This window comes from Balaenoptera acutorostrata, chromosome 21, assembly GCF_949987535.1.
Source record: "Balaenoptera acutorostrata chromosome 21, mBalAcu1.1, whole genome shotgun sequence".
Lineage (NCBI taxonomy): Eukaryota > Metazoa > Chordata > Mammalia > Artiodactyla > Balaenopteridae > Balaenoptera > Balaenoptera acutorostrata.
In genome coordinates this window covers 18,191,025-18,211,807 of record NC_080084.1, presented here as the reverse complement: position 1 = coordinate 18,211,807, position 20,783 = coordinate 18,191,025, and the positions used below count along the sequence as shown (strand labels likewise).

The window sequence follows — 20,783 nt, the reverse complement described above, 5'->3', positions numbered from 1 at the left end:
CACTTTATTTTTAATGTTGATATTTTACCCAACATTGTTTCAAAGATTTGTCCATGTTGTTGCATGTAGCTATGGCTCACTTGTTTTCACTGCTGTGTAATATTCCACTGTATAAATATGCCATTTTAAAAGATCTATTCTCCAGTTGATGGACATTTAGGTTATTTCCAGTTTTTCCTAATACAATGTTACTGTAAGCATTCTTGAGCTTTCTGGATGCACAGATGCAAGAGTTTCTCTAGGGAACAAATCTCAGAGCAGAATTACTGGATCATAGCATAGTCAGTATTCAGCTTTAAAATGAATGTAAAATTGCTTTCCTAGGAGGTTGAACCAGCAATATATATGGGTTCTCATCTTTCTAACACTTGGCATTGCCAGACTTTTCCATTGTAAATCTAGTATATGTAAAGTGGTAGCTAATTATGGTCTTGACTTGCATTTTTTTATTGCTAACTACTTTAAGCATTTTGTCATGTGTTTACTCACTATTTGTTTTCTGTGCCTTTCATATCATCTAATTTGATTAATTTGTGCTCTTTTCTTTATTAATTCCTTTGTTTTGCCTTCTTTGAGTTCATTCTTTTGTTCTTTTCATAAACTGGGTGCTTGGGACTTCCGTGGTGGTGCAGTGGTTAAGAATCTGCCTGCCAATGCAGGGGACACGGGTTCGAGCCCTGGTCCAGGAAGATCCCACATGCCACAGAGCAACTAAGCCCCGTGCACCACAACTACTGAGCCTGTGCCCTAGAGCCCTCGCATGGCAACTACTGGGCCTGCAAGCCACAACTACTGAGCCTGCGTGCCGCAACTACTGAAGCCCGCGCATCTGGAGCCCACGCTCTGCAACAAGAGAAGCCACCGCAATGAGAAGCCCGTGCACCACAACGAAGAGTAGCCCCCCACTCACTGCAACTAGAGAAAGCCTGTGCGCAGCAACAAACACCCAGCGCAGCCAAAAATAAAATTAAATAAATAAATTTATTAAATAAAAAAATAAACTGGGTGCTTAATTAATATTTAGCCTTTCTTCTTTGCTAATATAAATAATTTAGCTATATATTTCATCAAATACTGGTTTCCATTATATTTCACAGTTTTAAATATGCATTACTTTCACTATCATTCAGTATTAAATTTTTTTCAGTATAATTTCTTCTTGAATCGTGAGATATTTAGTAGTTTTTTAAATTATAAGTAAAAATATTTAAAATATACATTGACATTACTGATTTCTAACTTAATTGCATTTTGGCCAGAGAATGTGGCTGTTCTGGTTATCTATTTCTGTATAACAAACTACCCCAAGACAGGGGCATAGAATAAAGGCAGTCACTTATGCATTTTCCTCATGGATCTGGGAGTTGACTGGACTCAGCTAGGCATTCCTAGGCATTCCTCAGGGTCTGTCGGGCAGTTGCAGTCAGATGGTAGCTGGAATTAGGATCTCCATTCACATGACTGGTGCCTGGGCTGGGAAAACTCAAAACAGCTGTGGGCTGAAACAGCTGGATTTCCTCTGGCATCTCTCACTCTCTGGCCTTTCCATTTGGAGGCTCTAGGGACTCAGGGTAGCCAAACTTCTTACGTGGAAGACTCCAGAGGGAGCAACTGTCCAAGAAAAACTTGCTGAAGCTACATGACCTTCTCTAACCCACCTTGGAAGTAAAGCAGAAGCCCTTGTGCCACATTCTAGTCATGGAAGGTCACAAGGACTGCCTGGGTTCCAGGAGAGGAGACAATGATGCCATCATTTGATGAGAGGATTGCAGAAGGTTTTGTGGCATGTTTTAAAACCACCACAGGAGTTGATATGATACCACTTCTTTAAAATGTGTTGAGATTTGCATTATGGCTTAGTATTTATATGGTCAGTGGTTTGGTTTTGTTTGTTTGGTCTTAATATTGCAGTGTTGAGAATGTATATGTTCTTATTGATGGGTACAGATATATCTATACGTGGTCATTAAAACTTTCTTATTTTACTTTTTTTTTCTTTTGTCTGCTCAACCTATCCAGAATAGGTTTCAAGTCTGTTGAAATCTCTCACCAATATCATATTTGTCAGTTTCTCCCTCTAATTCTACCAATATTTGCTTTGTAAATTTTGAGGTTTTTTTATTAGAGGCACACAACTTCAGAACCACTTTATTTTCCTCATTAAATGAGCTTTTTAGTGCTGTGTAGTAACTCTTCACCATTTATAGTCCTTTTTGATTTAAAGCCTTTTATTTCTATTTATGTAGCTACCCTAATTTTTTTTTGCTTAGTATTTGGTTGGTATATTCTTTTCTATGCTTTTACTTTAAGCCTTTCCATGTCCCAATCTTTTTAATGTAACTCAAATAAACAATATATAGCTGGCTTTTTATCTTTAGGAGACCAGTGTAATCTACAAGTTTCAGCTTTTAAGTGGCAATTTGAGACCGTTTATATTTATTATTATTATTATTACTGATAAATACTGACATATTTGAACATATATGCCCCCTTATCTTGTGTTTTTCATTTGACCTGCTCTCTCCTATGTCTTTATGCTCTGCCTTTTTTGCCTCAAAACATTTAAAAATCTTTGGTTTTGTATTCCAGTTTTTCCCTGTACTAATTTAGAAGTAATGGACTATTTCTAATCTAGAGATTATTCTTGAAATTTTGCTATGCATACTCAGTAAATAAACACAAGGACCTTAGAACACTCTACTCCAGTTATTCCTTCCTGACTTATTGTTGTCTCTAGAATTGTCTTTTTTTAAGCTCCACAAATTAAACTTGTTATTATTATTAATAATAATATTTTTATTTTCCATAGAAGGGTTTTTTTCCCAATTTACCTGCATTTTACCAGTTTCTTTGCTCTCCATTCTTTCTTGAATCTCAGATTTTAAGGTCATTTTCCCTTTTCTTTAAGTATATCTTTCCAAATCTCCATTAGTAAAGTTGTATTGGTTGTTACCTCCCTCTATTTTTATTTATCTGAAAATGTTTTTCACCTTCATTCTTAAAAGATTGTTTTTCTGGGCACATACATCAAAGTTAACTTCTCTCTCTCTCTCTTTCTCGCTGTGTGTGTCCCAACTTGAACATATTCCAATGTTCTCTGACTTGCATTTTTGCTGTCGTGAAGTATGCCATCAACCTAATTGCCATTTTCTGTAGGTGACCTCTCTTTTCTCTCAAGTGCTTTTAAGCTTGCTTCTTTTTATAGTATTCTGTAGGTTCACTAATTGGTGTCTGGGTGTGGATTTCTTTCTATTTATTCTGCTTGGTATACTGTGTGCCTCCTGTGCTTATGAATTCATGTCTTTCATCAGTCCTGAAAAATCCTCAGTCACTATGAACTCACATTGCCTCTGTGCTCCATCCTCTATATTCACTTCTTCTGGGACACCAAAACACTTATGTTTGATCTTATCATTTGATATTCCATGTTCACCTAAAGCCTATTTTATATTTTTTAATAGGCTTTGTATTTTCCAGCAGATGTAGGGTCACAATAAAATTGAGAGGAAGGGGAAGAGATCTCTCATATAACTCCAACCCCTCCCCACATGTATAGCCTCCCCCTTTATCCACATCCCTCACTGGAGTGGTACATTTATAACAACTGATGAACCTACATTGACACATCATTATCACCCAGTGTCCATAGTTAACACTGGGGTTCACTCTCGGTGTTGTACATACCATGATGGGTTTGGACAAATGTTTGATGATATGTATACACCATTATAGTATCATACAGAGTAGTTTTATTGCCCTAAAAGTCTTCTATACTTCACCTGTTCATTCCTCCCTCCCTTCTATCGCCTGGCAACTACTGATCTTTTTCATAGTTTTGCCTTTTCCAGAATGTAAAATAGTTGGGCTATAAACGGGAAAGAACATGTTTGGGAGGTGGGAGAAGGAAGGTGAGAGAAGAAAAAGATAAGAAGAAAATACAACAAAATATCTTGCTCAGTTATTGAATGTTATGGGAAATGAAATTTATATTTAAGAGCACTATGCAAATAAAGAGTATTGTTACATACCAAACAGATTAGATAACGGCTCAGATGTCGCAGGTTGTAGTGCATAAAAGCAAGACAGCCAGCACGCGCATTGTCATCTTTTTATTAGTTTGGTAGTTGTTTTAAAACTGTTTGTGTCATTGTGAGGAAAGGCATGGGTCCAAAATGTTCTATAAGTAATACTTTGGGATGGTGGTTTTGTATTCTTTTATAATAATCGCAATAGGTTTCTTGGAAGGGAGAATAAATTTAGAAGAGTGACTAAGTGTATGAAAAGTGGAAAATTACTCTTAGTGAAAAGTGTGAAAGAAATCACACAAATAGAAACATTCCATTTAAAAATCCAGGTGGGGGACTTCCCTGGTGGTCCAGTGGTAAAGAATCCGCCTTACAACGCAGGGGATGCGGGTTTGATCCCTGGTCGGGGAACTAAGATCCCACATGCCATGGGGCAATTAAGCCCACGCACCACAACTACTGATTTCACGTGCCTCAACTAGAGAGACTGTGTGCCACAAACTACAGAGCCCACGCACCCTGGAGCCCGTGTGACGCAACATAAGATCCCACATACCTCAACGAAGATCCTGATTGCTGCAACTAAGACCCGATGCAGCCAAAAATAAAAATAAAGTAAAATAAATAAATAAATAAATAATAAATCTTAAAAAAAATAAAAATAAAAATCTGGATGGGAAGATTAAAATCAAAATATGATTGGCAAATTAGAGCAATGACACAGAAAAAAAGGAAAAGAGGTCGTTTTTAAGAAGGTCATTTGGGTGCAGCACCTTGAAATTCTACCAAACTAAACTGCATGGCCTGAATTTCTTGAGCAAGTATAGGGACCACACCACATACCTCGTGAGGCCTCAGTGATAGTCAAGAGAGTTGTCCAGGAAGGAGAAAAGCTTTACTTACGGATTTCCGAGAACAGGCAGGCGGATTCTTAACCACTGCGCCACCGGGGAAGTTCCGGAAATTATCTTTCTAATTTTTTTTAATTAGAGAAACCAGCTCTCATGGGAAAAGAGTTCTAACACAGCAGATGCAGTCCTGGAATTTGCAGCAGCATGCTCAGTGGGGCACCATGTTCTGTTTTGAATTGGTATGAGGCATGGTGGCCGACAGAGTGGATGCTTCTTCCTTTCCACCATTTTTTTTAATTAGTAGAGTTTTTGAAGGTTGGATATGTTAGAGCCCTATACAAGGAAGTGAATGTGAATATAAGTTCAGGTTTACACTGTAAATCAGGACAAACTAGAACCTATAGATGGCTGAGGAGACCAGAGAGAACATCTGGTCCAATCCCCTCATTTTACATTCTAGGAAAGGTGAGACCTGAAATCCTGCTCCAAGCTCACATAGTTTGACTTTAAAGCCCTGGTCATGATTATCATTGCAGAGAGACCCAGATTCAAGTCCTTGCTTCCTCAGTTATTAGCAGTGTGAAATCAAGCAAGCTACTAAGTAACCTCTCTGAGTTAAATACCTTATCTGTGATAATGTTTACCTCCAAATTATATTATGTCTTCAACCTAAAATCCTTAGCTAAATGATCCAGTATCCTTGTTTTGTCATATAAATTATATCTATTTTTATTTATATGTAATAAAGTATAATACTGATATATCATATATATCTAATATATATAATTTTTAAAATAAACCAAGGAACAAGCGATATTATTATGTGAGCAACTCAAGGTCACTGATAGTATCTGTGACCAGGTCAGGAACATGATTTATATCAGCATTCTTTCTTCTACACATGCATGGACTTAAGGACCCTCACAGATTCATTTTTCTAACTCAGACCCGGAAAACTCAGTTATGAAATTTACCTTTATTATATGTTTGTTTTGTCAACCCATCAAAAAGATAACAATAATCAGCACAGGAATAGCTGTGAGTCCAACAGTAGAATATTTGTATAGGAGAGAGCCAATCTACTCTGTCTTCTGATAAATCTTCAATCGCCAGTCTTTCACAATTCATGATTCTTATTGCCAGGGCTATTTTTAAAATGTCTAATTTGGTGCCTTGCAGTTCCCCCCAGTACAGCTTAATTCAGCTGAATCCATGAGAGATAATTGACTGAGTTAGTTATTCATGAAAAGCCAAGCTTGACAACTTACTGCAGCTTCATTCTCCTGTTGGCCATTAAAGTAAGTTGATGATCTGGAGCTGTGTAGGGGTTTCCAGAAATAACACTATAATGGCCAACATGCTGTATTAGCAGCTGAGAAAAAGAATTGTTTATTATTTTTCAGGCAGTTGCCCAAACCCATGCCATAGTATTTTTATTTTAGGACCCAATCTGCTATGAAGAAAAGCAACACATTACAACTCAAGTGAACACAAAACATCTCCTTAGTAAAAACAAACTCATGAGTGATTTCACACAGATTTTCAAAACTATGGAAACTCAATGCCCCTAGGTCTCCAGCTTTTACACTGACCCTGCCAACCTTTTGCAATCTTTATGGAGGCCTTACTCTATATACGGCACCTGTATGTGATGCTAGAGTAGATAGAAAAATCAAATAAGACACCTAGAATGTTTCCTTGAGTAAATAATGAAACCTATAACTAAAGCAGGAAATCCTACCTGTTAAGTGACCTTGTTTTGCAAATTGATTTTGTGTCTTAGCATTTTTGGCTTCAAACCACATAGAGAAAACTACCGAGTTAATCATTAAAAAAAACAAATAAGATCTTTGAATTTTGTTTGAATCTTGTTAATTTTTTAGTATCATAAATAAACAAGCTTAAAAGGCAGATAACAAACTAGTAAAAATATTTTTATAATAAATGACAAATGGTTAATATTGCTAAGAAAAGACAAAATGCTTCATCAAGAAAAAGCTATGAGATTAAATAGGCAAATCCTAAAATTACCACTGGTTAATAAATATGAAAATACTCAACCAGTATAACAAAAGGAATGGACACAAAAGGACAAATACTGTATGATTCCAGTTATATGAGGTACATAGAATAGTTAAATTCCTAGAGACAGCAAGTAGAACAGTGGTTACCAGGGACTGGGGAAGAGAAGAATGGGGAATTATTATTAAATAGAAACAGAACTTCAGCTGGGGAAGATGAAAAAGTTTTGGAGATGGTTAGTGGTGATAGCTACACAACGATATAAATGTACTTAATGCCATTGAAATGTACACATAAAAATGGTTAAAATAAATTTTGTTATATATGTTTTCCTACAATAAAAAATTTATCCCATTTAGTATTCAAACAAATATAGACTTAAACAATAATGAGATAATATATTTTTGCTTATTAAATTAGCAATAGAAATGGAAATTATAATGCTGGCAATACTTAACATGAAGAGAAATAGGTACATTCAAACACTGGTAAAAATGTAAAATAGGTACATACTTTCTAGTTCAGAGATATATATCAAATGTCCTAATACCCTTTGACCTCTTAATTCAAAGTAAGTGAATTTGCCTAAGGAAATTTTCATTCTGTCTTTTTAATTTCTTTTAAAAATTTATTTATTTTTGGCTGTGTTGGGTCTTCATTGTTGCACACAGGCTTTCTCTAGTTGCAGTGAGCGGGCGCTACTCTTTGTTGCGTTGCACAGGCTTCTCATTGTGGTGGCTTCTCTTGCTGCAGAGCACGGGCTCTAGGCACGCGGGCTTCAGTAGTTGTGGCGCACGGGCTTCAGTAGTTGTGGCACGCAGGCTCAGCAGTTGTGGCGCACAGGCTTAGTTGCTCCGCGACATGTGGGATCTTCCTGGAACAGGGCTTGAACCCGTGTCCCCTGCATTGGCAGGTGGATTCTTAACCACTGCGCCACCAGGGAAGTCCCGGAAATTACCATTCTTGCTCTTTAAAATTTATTATACAAGGATGTTCACTAAAGGAAAAATGGTGAAAAATTTAAAGTTCAACATTTAACTTATTTGTTGCGTATCCATAAGAAGGAATATGAAGCAACTATAAAAAGCTCTATTCTTCAATACAGCAATATTTTAAGTGCAATAAAATATTACAAACAATATATTCTATGATCCCAATGCTGTACAATAAAATATCTGTCCTAAAAAACGGACTGAGGGCTTCCCTGGTGGCACAGTGGTTAAGAATCCTCCTACCAATGCAGGGGACACGGGTTCGAGCCCTGGTCCGGGAAGATCCCACATGCCACTGGAGCAACTAAGCCCGTGCGCCACAGCTACTGAGCCTGCGCTCTAGAGCCCACGAGCCACAACTACTGAGCCTGCATGCCACAACTACTGAAGCCCACGTGCCTAGAGCCCGTGCTCCACAACGAGAAAAAAGCCACTGCAATGAGAAGCCCGCGCACCGCAACAAAGAGCAGCCCCCGCTCGCCACAACTAGAGAAAGCCCGTGCACAGCAACGAAGACCCAACGCAGCCAAAAATAAATAAATAAATAAATAAATGTATTTATTTATTTATTTTTAAAAAAACAGACTGAGAAGAGAGACATAAAAATGTAAATCATCTGCAGTTGTCTCTGGTAGTGTGATTATGAGTCTTGTTTTTTTCTTTATACTTTCCCTATTTCCTAAACTTTTTAACAATAAATATTTTATAATCATAAAAGTTAAATAATAAGAAAGCAAAATATTAAATATTATTAGTTCTTATAAAATAATGTTGTCCATCCTCAGCTTTCAATAAATTATTTGCTACAGACTCAAAAAAAGAAAACTGTACAATTGAGGTTAATGTCAGAATAAACAAAGAATCAAAAGCATGCCATTAAAATTGGCTAATTCAGTGGGAAAGTAGCCCAGTTTCTTTTGTGGATTCAAAAAGGATCGCGATTTTTAGTTTTCTCTGGCCTGATATTTGTGTTGTCAGAGGCCACTTGAAAGAATCAGAGCAGTCCTCGGTGAAGCTCAGATGGCAGTTGGGGGTGGCAGAGGCTCTGACTAGGTGTCCCGGGGTCCCTTCTCTGCCATTTTGAGCTGTGAGGCCTTGGGCTGATCAGCTATCTAAGCTATTAAATGAAATAGCCTTTCAAAGGAGATTCTACTGTAAATATTGTAATTATCTCAGGAAAGCATGCCCACTGATTTACCAAATCAGGATTATGTCCAACCCACCAGTGAACTATGACAGAACTGTATCTATTTCTACTTTCTACCTAAGAGCTTTCTTCTCCAAGCCCTCTTTTTATATTCTTTTTTTTTTTTGTCATTTGCTCAAGTTTTTTTTTAATTGAGATATAATTGACATATAACATTATATTAGTTTCAGGTATAAAACGTAATGATTCAATATATGTATATATTGCAAAATGATCACCACAGTAAGTCTAGAATAAGTCTAATTAACATCCATCACCACACATCATTGCAAAAACTTTTTTTCTTATGGTTAGAGCTTTTAAGATCTACCCTCTTAGCAACTTTCAAATATGCAATACGGTGTTATTAACTATAGTTACTATGCTCTACATGACATCTCAGGACTTATTTATTCCTGTTCAATTTTGTTTCATCAGCACACTGCCTTTCTAGGGTTTAATAAATTGTTGTTGAATGATAAAAGTTCTGTGCCAGGCTAGATCATATTTGGGGCTTAAGTGATTATTCAGAAAGTAGATTTATATCACATTTATGCAGGAACAAGGGACTCCCCGCTCTGAACTAAAACTATCACTGACAGATTAAGTTAACCTTCCCCATATTTTAAACTTCACTTGTTCAAAAGATGTAGTCAAAAAAAGGTCTGACTGAATAAGAGAGCTATTCTAGGTAAAATTAAAAGAAGGCTAATTTATCTCACCTCCTAAACCCTTGCTTTTTCTCCTCTTTCACCATCCTACACCCCTGGCATCTGGGTTTCAAATATTTTTGAAAAGACTAAATAAATACCAGGATAGACGGTGGGGAAAGAACCCAGACTTGGTTCATGGAAGCTTAACCATAAATGAATGTTTTAAGGACAACCATTAAATTTCAAATTTAATTATTTCTCTGAATTGGATACTGTTTACAAATTATTTTAACAACTTTCTACTATTTGTCATATTTCCTTTGAATATTACAAATAAAAAACTATTTTCCACACTCATTTCACAATGCTCCATTGAACACAAATTATATTACAACATTTTCCAAGCATCAGAGTCTTTTAGTTCCTGTGGGAGAGAAATAAATTTCCAAAGAGATTGCTTGGCTCCTATCACTAGAGCAGAGTTTAAACTAGTTGCCCCAGGACTAAATGAAGCCCAAAGTTGAAATTACTTGGTATGTGTTTCAGTTTTTTTTTAATTAGTGCCAGCATCTAAAAACTGGGATGTGTGGTATAAAAATTTAGAAATCTATGGGCTCTTGAAAAACAATCTCTAAACCCAGAACAATGGGTTGCTGTGTTAACACAGCCAAGAACCAAGTGAGCCTGAGTGGCACTGCTTCTTGGAGGGGTTCTGGGTTCCTCACTTTTCACCATCCCACTGTGACTTGCTTCCCTCACCAGCATTACCTGCCTGAGTGCCTGTAGACACCTAAGTTTTATTCCTTTTTTTTTTAATGGAAAAAATGTGGAAAAAAATGCAAGAGGACAAATGCCCTTGGACAATATCAATGATATCTCATAGTAATCATTAAAATAGAGTAGGAACCAGAGAGTAGCCCACTTAGCCACTCAGCCTTCTGTCATGCAGCTTAGGAATTCGCTCTGTGATTTTTGTGGCCTTGGTAATACAACACTTGAATGTGGAAACATCCATGTAGATGACAGGGCACAGCTATCCTTGTGAATAGCTTTCTGAAACTGATGCTTCAGCTGAGAAGAGCATGGCAGGAAGTGAACAGCAGCAGCGCAGGTCCTCATGTCAAATCTTTTTCTGTTGTTTTTTTTAACCTCCGTTGAGAGCAAATACTTCACAGCAGCAACAACAGTAGCAACAAAACTTGGTGTAATTTGTGACGGCTTTTTATTCTCATGTATTGAAGGGGTATCAGAAGACCATATATACTGCGGGCTGGGAAATGTGCTACATTAATCTCTGCCTCTTACAGTCCAGTGTTTCAATACCCAAATCTCATGTCATGCATCAGCTAACAAACCCAGTCTAATGGCATCTTCCAATGACAGACAAATGAAACCACGGGTGATGAGTTGAAGGTTAAATGGAGAGGAAGGACTCTGCGCTGTCCTGGGGACCCTCCTTCATCTGGAAGGGACCACTGTTTGTTTAACTCTTAATGACTTTTCACTTCTTCCTTCCCCCAGTTTGTAAAGGCTCCTCAGATTCACAAAGGTTGAAGTCAAGGTCTTGTTTTGTTTTCATCTTCTCCTGGATGATTAGTTAAATACTAATTGCATAGCTTAGTTTGATGTGCGCACTTAGTAATATATAATAATAATGTCTAGCCTTGTCGAGTGCTTATTATGTGCTAAGCACTAATGTGCATGAGTTTTTTCAATCCTCATTAAAAACCTCATGAGATACGCACTGTTTAAACCTGTCTTTTCAAAGATGAAGAAACCGAAGTTTGGGAGGCTAAATAATATGTTCATCACACAGCTGGTAAGTGGCCTGTTCCAAAAGGCCTGCTTTCAACCATATTCTACAAGTGTAGCAGTTTTCAAAATGTAGCATGTCCATTTCTAACAGGAGTAAGAATTTAAAAAATAAAATTTGGGATTTGGCCCAGGTCACAGGCTGTGTCAATAAACCAAAGAATGGAAGAAAATGATGAGATTCAGGGGAGGTCAAATGCAGACCAATGCATCACCAAGGAAAATGTGCCGGGAATTATTATTACTAGGTGATGAGCAATCCATATCACACAAACCTCCAGAGAGAGGGAATGAAATGAGAGAAAATCCAGAGGAGACAACGTCAGTGATCAAGGAAAAGGGAATGAGGCTTGAACAAGAAGAGACAAAAAGATTAGCAGGTTTTATTCTGGAAAGATGAATACTTAGTGGCAGGTGGTACATCAAGATTGCACAGACTCCTAGAAACCTAATTCACTTAAAACACAACTTCACCCAGCTAATAATAAATATTAAGAATTTATTCTGAGAATTGATATGCTTTGGAGGAGATGCTTAGAATATCTGTAACTTTGAGGTTTGGATTGTTAATAAATAAGGGAAGTTAGTGTATAAGAGAAGTTTAGGTGGTATACTCCTATTTCCTAAGTTCGAAGTACGCACTGCAGCCTGAATGAAGATTTCAAAATGCAAATCTGATCCTGGGATGCCTTCTTCCTTTACAGTGGCTTCTCACTGTTTATTGCTGTTAAGGATTTTTAAAACTCCTCAACACAGTCATACAGGGAATTGAAAGGTCTTGCCTTTACTTTTCCAGTATCCCCTGAATCACATTCCCCTTTGCTGGCAACTGTGGGTGTTTTGACAGTTCCTCCAGCTCCCAAATTTCAGAGGGAAGCTCCCTCTTCTTGTCTTCCTGGGCCAGGTCAGGTCCCCACTTCCTGGGGCCCTCACAGCACCGCTTTTTCATAAGCCCCTGTTGCTTCCTCAGTAGATTAAACTCTGAGCAGGCAGAGGTGGGCCTGCCCTTGCTTATTTTGGTGTCCCCAGCAGTTCTAAGTAGGTAAAAGCCCTGGAAATACCTGTTAAGTAAAGGAGCCCTTTGCCCTCCAGAGATGCCACTCTTCAGAGCCCAATTCTGGTTTGGGTAAATTAGGAAGTCAGTGGTGAAATGGGTGTTTTTATTTTGTTTTTGAAAAAATGAGGTGAAAAAGAGTCTTGTGTATGTCAACTAAGACACAGCTATGAAATCAATACATTTTAAACTATAATCAAGAGACTAAATTCTCCCATTTGTATTTAACCCCACTTAAAAACAGACTCTGCTCCAAGCTTCCATATCCCCTCCCCTTTATATATCTCCATCTAAGACACTATATATATTTCACTTATTTATTTTGTTTATTGTGCATCTTCCCCACTAGGAAGTAAACTCTAGAAGGGAAGGGATGTTTATATTTTTTGCTCCCTGCTATATCTCCAGAGCCTAGAACAGTGTTTGGCACGTGGTAAATAAATGCTCTGGATATATTTGTTGAATGAATGAGTTTAGGTTAATAGTTTTCTTTGCGCAGCGGTAATAGGCAGAAAGCATCAATTAGCCCCAAAGGAAATTTTCATGCAATCCTGGTCTGAGTTTTTAAAAATCTTACAAAGATTATAGTCAGTTGTGATCTTTTAAAATGAGGCTTCCTTTTATATCAGGGGTCCTCAAATTACAGTGCACCAGAATCACCTGAGGGCTTGTAAAAAATGCAGATTCTCAACATCAGAGATTCTAATTCTGCAGTCTAGAGTCCACTCTACCAGTTCCAGGAGCTGCACTGGGTTGTGGCCCAAGGGCCTTGGTTTGGCAAACACTGGTTCTGACTGCACACTGCAGAGTCAGCACGTGCTGAGTATAAGTTGTCCCTCTCTACCACAGTGTCAGTTATTTACATTTGCTCTGTACCCCTGTGCACCTTAGCAATGAATGATGACTGTCCCAGGGACAGGTACTCTTCTCCCCATTTTACACATGACGAAACACTGATTCACCCCTACCTCCCCACTTCGCCTCCGTTCCCAGGAATTTATGCGGTTCCCATCAGGATGAAAGGCAGAATAACAGAGGTAAAAAAAAAAAAAAAAAGTGTGCAAAGCTACCAAGAAAAAGATGAGGGGGAAAGTGCGCGGTGTCCCAGTGTGGAGCCCAGACCTCCCCAGCAAGTAAACGCCTCCTGGGTCCAGCCTTTGTCTTTGGCCCCAAGGCCGATAGTTGGAGAATTTTAGGGGCTTCCCCCTGCAGACTTGCAGGCCGGAGGAAAGCATTCCAGCCCCTGGCGGAGGAGGAGCGGGGCGGGCGGAGCTAGAAGGGGCGGGGCCAGGGGACTGCCTGAGGCGGCGGCGGGCAAGCCGGGCCGCGGGGAGGAGGGGAGGGGAGGTGTCTGAGCTCGAGGTGGGGCGGGGCCGGGAGAGCGGGGTGGGGCCTGAAGCCTGCGAGAGGCTGCTGCTGGCTACCCTGGTAGCGGGGAGGAGGCGAGGCGCAGGGCCTGGTCCCTCCACTCAGGGGTGGGCGCTGCGGGAGGGCGCGGCCGGCTGGCTACGCGGGAGGCAGAGCTCTCCAGCGGCTCGTGCGAGGAAGCTTCGCTCTGGTCCTGGCCATGGCCAAACTCCCGGGAAGCCAGCGGTCCCGGGCTTCTCGCCCAGCTCCCTGAGCGCTCTCCCTTTTCGATATCGGGCAGACACCAAGTTCTTTCCGGAGTGGCGAGTAAGGATGCGCTGAGGACCGCTGGGTCGCGCGTCTCGGGTGCCGCCGTGGGTCCGGGCGCCGGAGCCGAGCTGCGTGGGGCTGCCTCGATTTCCCCACTGCGCGCCCGCTGTCCCCCGCCGCACTTGATGTGCAGAGAGAAGCCGGACACCATGATCCTAACACGTAAGCTAGACTTGTGCCTTGCCGTCAGGCCGGCCGCAAGAGCCAGCTGCGGAGGGGACCCGCCGCGGAGGAAATGTCACCCTGCCTTGTCAAGTCGGTGCCTGACGTTCTGTGATTTTGCAGCGCTTTCCGAGGAGTCTCGGAACCGAGTCGCTCGAGTTTCTTGGAGTGGAGGAGGTGGAGTGTGGGGAAAACAAGGGTCGTAGTTCGGAGAGGGAGGTCTTAATCTCGGGTAATGACCCCTGGGGGCCGCAGGCCGGCGCGCCCGGTGGGCTCCGGGAAGGGCTGCGGGCTGGAAGGCGACCGTGACTGATGAAGTGAAACCCACAATAACTTCCCGCCCGGGCTTGGGGAGCAGGCCGGGCTGGGGGCGAAGGGCCGGTCTGGGGTCGCAGGACCCGTTGGCTTTCTGCCCAGCCGCGCTGGCGGCCCTTCTATTCTTATTCTAAATCGCAGGCGGCGGCCTCTGGCTCTGAGGGTCGCGGCGCGACCTTGTTTCTACTCTCCTCCCTTCGAGGACCATTCCGGGCTCGGTACTTGCTGTCTTTCACCATACAAGTCCAAAATCAGCGTTGACTCCCTTGAGAATCTTATTTAGGGATATTTAGACCGTAGTGACCCTTGGAAAGTTTTTTTTTTTTAACTACTTTAAAGTAAATTCACCAAAAAATTGTTTTAATTTCCAGCCGTCTTTGTTCAAGTATTTTAGACTCTGGAAAATAACTCAGGCTTAGCCAGGAAAGTCTCGCTTTGGTGGCTGCTGGCCCCTGGAGAGTGTTGAAGGTGTTTAGCCAGTCCAACATGTGGGGCGCCTGCTGGAAGGCTATGCCTTCACGTGCTGGGGCGTTGGATTGGGTTTCCTAAAATGCCCCATGGAGACGCCCACGCCCTTGGCTCGGGAGGAGGCGCCCGCGCGCCGAGAGTCCCGGGGCCGGCGAAAGGAAGGAAGCGCACCGCTCGATCCGGCTTTTTCCGTAGCGAGGCGACGGCCTTTTGGACCCCTGGCCCCCTCTGTGTCCCTGTCCCCACCTCCAACGTCGCGGGCCGAGCCTTTGATCCTTCGGGAGGAGTTACACCTCTGGCCACGGCAAACCGACGCCGCCACGTGTAACTTACTGTCTCCGCGCTACTTCCCAGCGCACAGCCCCTGTCTCTAGGGGAGTCAGAGCGAGCCCGGAGTGAGGCCGGCGGGGTGGGAATCCTGGGTCTGCAGCCTGCTTGCTGGGCGAATCTGGGAATTGACAGGACCTCTCTGTACCTCCTTCATCTGCAACATGGGGGTAATAACTGTTTACTGCGTGGGGAGGTGCTGAGGATCAAACGAGCTAATACAAGGGCTTAGCCCAGTGTCTGGGACTGATGTTCAGTACCCAATTTATGCTAATTAGTGTAGAAGTAAACCCCTGCATATAGTCATTAGTCTGTACTGTGGAGAAGAAAACCTTTCTTCATGCTTGCGTTGACTGAGTCATTTTACACTCAACCTGGTTAGCAAATGGGTACATTCTTAGGATTCAGAAGCTGCCTCAGTGATTGCCGGTGAGATGGAGGAATGCAGTCCAGGCAGAGCCATCCGTTATGCAAAGATGCGTGAGGGCGGAATATATGACGCACTTGGATGGAAAAAAATCACAGCTATGGAGAAGGCAGAATACTGAGTCTCAAATTACATTTTTTTTTTTTTTTTTTTTTTTTTTTTGCAAAACTCTGTTTGCTGAAGGGATGAGGGAAAATAATAGCCCAGCAGAACTCTGGATGTAAATCTATCAGCAGCTCCAAGAGGTTGACTAATTCAGCATCCATCTGGACTGCAGGCTGGTCCTCCGCAGAGATAATTTGCCGAGCATAAGTGTGGAATTAATGGAGGCACTCAGTGCCATCTTGGCTTGCAGACTGCAGCAGATGGTCCGAGGGGTGCCCCGTAAGTCAACAGCCCCCATAATAGAACTAAAGTCCTGGGAAATGAGTGTCAAATAGTTAGCAGATGTGCGTTCAGACGTTATTTGGAGACGTTTTCTGAGAAGATGTTGGCGATTGCGTGTATTAATTTTTATTGTGGCCTGCCAGATTTACAGCGTGGTCCAATCCTAGGTGCATATTTTTTTCATTAGCACTACTGTTCAGAGTTTAAAATGAAGCACAGCAGACTTTCTCTCCCAGCTGTTTCTAAAAGTTTGCTTTTGACAAAAACAGATTTTATTTTATTTCAAGCCACCTTACACCAGGAGGCCGCAACCCCGGGCCCGCGGACCCATACCGGTCCGTGGCCTGTTAGGAACCTGGCCGCACAGCAGGAGGTGAGTGGCTGGGGAGTGAGCGAAGCTTCATCTGCTGCCGCCCGTCGCTCCGCATCACTCGCATTACTGCCGAAACCATCCCCCCACCCCGGTCTGTGGAAAAATTGCCTTCCACGAAACCGGTCCCTGGTGCCAAAAAGGTTGGGGACCGCTGCCTTACACCAAACTTACTGGAAGCTCAAGAAAGGGGGCTGACTTGGTTTCCGCAGAATGAGATTAAGTAGCTTCCAACCTGATCTTTCCCTAGAGTGGATGAGAAACATCATTTCAGTGACTTACTTATGTCTTAACTTCCTAATTGTGGATCTTATGAGAAACACCATTTACCTCCTTAAAGGATGAAAATGTTAAACTGTTAAGCAATTAACTATGGCTAAGTGAAGGCGGTGTTCCAAGTTTTAATACACTGGACTAATCAAAGGATTTTCCTATAGTTCTGGAGCAAAGGTTCTGAGAGACCGGATGCCCCTTTAAAACTAAAGCCTTTTTTTCTTTATTTTGTTATTGTTCTATATTGTAGTTCAAAAACCAAAGACCAAGCAAAGTTTAAGGGCGTTTTTACATTAAAGGGGGATGTTTGGTTGCTTCCGGAAAATATACCAGATTAATAGAAAAGCATGTTATGATTAAACAATTTATCACTGTGAAGTGGGTGAAAAATGTAGATGGTACTTAAACTCTTCCTTGTAAAACTAGTGTGGGGCTTTAAAGAAGGTATGGGAGGCCCCAGTGAGATGCCTTGCAATCAGAAGCTTGGTGGGATTCCAAGAGGTGGTTTTAAATACAAAAATAAGTACTTGGGTTTCCCTTGGTGTCCCCATGGAGATTTTAAGCCATGATGCAACGTTCAAATGAGAGTGGTATTTTTATGACTTAGGTGGGTAAATAAGCAATTTGAAAATATTCAGGGGAGGGTGATTTGGTTCAGAAGAGTGGGGGCATCCAAAGTACAGTGGGTGAAGTGAATCGTACTTTTCTGAAGAGAGCCTTGTGCTAGACAGGATGGTCCAGTATTGTAAACACGCGTTTCTCATGCTTAGCTCTCCTTCCTAGCAACAGGAAGACGGAAATGAGGCCATGCAAAAAAAAAAAAAAAAGACCCTGAAGGTTCCAGACAATACTTGACCCACCCTAGCATTCACCCTGTACAACCAGAGGACTTGCAAAAGTAAAAATAACTTCAGATGTTTCCCCTTCCTCCCTGGACATTGCCAAATCGCTGAAGACCGAATTCTCGGTGCTTTAGAACATTATAGCACAAGCTAGCCCATGGTGCAACCGGCAGGGAGGCTCACGTCATGCCAAGCCTGTTGAAATTATAAAGCAGACCTGTGGAGAAGGGTGATTTTCATTTTTAAAGTTGGCTTAGTCTAATGCTTAGAATTATATGAGTTGGAATCCAGTGGAGGAGAGAGAATTTAATTTCTAAACTTAGTCATTTCTCTGAGTTTCTCTGAGTGCTCATTCTAGCTGGGTTTACCTGTAAGATACTTACTTTGGCATTGTGGGGCTACAACACAAAGGAGTAATCTATACAGCATTCAAGACATCAAAAATTGTCCTCATTGCTGGTGGTCAGGGGGAACTTACACTCAACCATAAAGTGTAAATATCCAACACTGTGTCCTAAAAAGCACAGTCCCAAGTGCCTCTTTTCCATGGCTGTGAAATTAGGAGGAAAATGCTTTTCTGCAGTGGATTTTCACAACTGTCTGTGTATCTGATTGTGTGGCCATTGTGTAGGGAGGAGTTCCGGGACTTGAGGGTAATTCTTACTATTTTAAGAAGGACAGTGCTGTAGGGTTAAAATATGTTTTATAGGAATGGATGGCTGGAGTGAGTACAATCAGTGGTGTTTTCTTGTCACCTCAAATTAGTCAGAAATCTAATTAATGTAAAAGGGGTAAGATTCCCAGCTGAGAAAGGCTCTTCCTGTCTGTTTGCACTTTTCCTTGTGGGAGCCTGTGTTGTTGTTAAGGATTATCATGATCAATGATAAGTAGGGTGTAGTCCTGCTGGGGCTTCTTTAATTAGGTCTACTGTGTCTTAACATTTTTTTCACTAGCTATTCCCTTCTTGCCATCATAATTAACAATGGGTAGGAAGAAAGTCTTGAGTTTTTAGCCCATATATATATAGATAGATATACATACACACATATATATATATATATTTTATAGTCTCATAAACAATAGTCATCCTTCTCTAGTGTGGATACTCCTTTTTAATTTTTATTAAAAATCCACAGACTTTTGACAGAATAGTAATAACATTATAGAAGCTAAAATTCATTGTGAAGTTTGCTTTCATTGTCACATGTAATCTTCACAGCAACCTCACAAAGTAGATATAATTATTCCCATTTTACAGATGAGGAATCTGAGGCTCGGAGGAGTTAAATACCTTTCCTGAGATCACCTACTGTACATGATAGCTAGGATTTCATACAGGTGTGTGTGGCTGTAGATTCCAGTTATGGACATATATTTGGCAGGAGTTGATTCAATTGAGGAAACAATATTTGGTGGCCAAATAGAGCCTTGCAATTACTTTGCAGTTTCCTAGGGGGCTTGTGCTGGTAGGTAGAGAGCTGTAATGTTAGGGTCCCAGGTTGACAAATGAGTGGTTTCTGCGTCCTGTCTCAGGGGCCTCATGAATGGAGAACTCGAGCCTCTGTCTTTAATATTTGGGGAAGGGGGTTGGGATACCATTTTCTAGCCCCTATTGACTGTACTGAACAGTGCTTTCTTCAGTGAAAGTATTCCAAAATAATATTTCTAAGGGAAAGTTTTCTCCCAGACGTCACTGAAAACATTTTGAATGGCATCTTGAAAAGGCCTACCTACCTGGAAATAATGTTCTTGGGCACCAAAAGGTAAAATATTATTCCTCGCTAAAGTCAAGCCAACACACAATGGGAATCATTCTCTCTAATCCTTCATCCTTGTTTTTTAAAATGCTGCTACTAGAGTGAGTTTCATAGTGGAAAGTAAGCTCCTTTTCTGTCCACACATACCTCAACTTGATGGCCTTCTCACGTCTTACCCCCTCCCACCCCCAGGAGAAAAATCAAAGGCGAACTGAAGGCTGAGGTCAGTGCATGGAGTCCTCAGATGCCTTTGACACCTCCCATCCATATTTTGTTCTCTTCCCTGCCCCACCTCTGAGTGTCCTGTGGAGAGGGCTGGAGGCTGCTTCCTGCAGCTCGACAGAAAGGCGCCTTCCTCCTCCTTGCAGGAGTCTCTAGAGGATGTCTGAGGGACAAAAGTTTTCCACGCCCTGAGTTTGTAGCATTTCCCAGGCTGCAGCACTTAGGAAGCCAGAGAGGAAGGGACCTGGGAGGTGCAGTCCAGCCTTGCTATGCCCGTTGTCACACTCAGGTGACGAAGTAGATAGAAGATGCAGAAATTCTGAAATCATCTTCACCTGCCCTCCTGAGTTTGGAGAAATCATCAACTCATAAAAGGACATCTCCTCACAACTCCCTTTTTCAAACTGTGTGGCACCAAAAAGGGATCTTGTATTGTGCTTATGCATTCGTAAAAGTCATTCCATGTGAAATTCCAGAACTTTGCAAAGGCAGCCTGGAAAAACATTGCCTCTTCCCTACTGGGGGCAGCTGAGTTGCCTGGAAGTTCAATGACTAGTCCAAGGTCATATGTGAGTTGAATGGAACTTCAGACCCCTTCCTGCCCCCATGTGTAAACAAAACGGGGAAACAACAAAATAAGGATCTTAATGTGTTTGTAGGAAAAATGTATGTTATAGAACCAGTAATGTTCTTAAACTAAACAGATGGACCTGAGTCACATTTTGACCAGTAGATTTTGTGTGTTTGGGGGGCTGGGTGTCATGAGCAATTTTGATGAAAATAATTCTTTAGCTCACCTAGAAAACAGTAATACTTATTTTTCTTACACCTTTCACACAAAACTGAGAAAGTCACATTGAACACAGGCATACCTTGGAGGTATTGCAGGTTCGGTTCCAGACCACAGGAATAAAGCAAGTCACATGAATTTTTTGGTTTCCCAGTGCGTATAAAAGTGATG

At 41.3% G+C, this 20,783-nt stretch overlaps 1 protein-coding gene across 5 annotated transcripts in view; it reads left to right on the top strand.

Annotated features, from left to right (window-relative positions):
* DLC1 (DLC1 Rho GTPase activating protein) overlaps positions 1–20,783 on the top strand; it is a 409,459-nt gene that overhangs the window by 350,089 nt on the left and 38,587 nt on the right. The window contains exon 1 of one of the 5 annotated variants that reach the window (XM_057537470.1): positions 14,013–14,434. The exons of the other annotated variants lie outside the window; for them this stretch is intronic. Coding sequence (XP_057393453.1) covers positions 14,398–14,434 — 37 coding nt within the window. The 5' untranslated portion in view covers positions 14,013–14,397. Of the gene's footprint in view, positions 1–14,012; positions 14,435–20,783 lie in introns of those variants that run through there. 5 annotated transcript variants of the gene reach the window in all.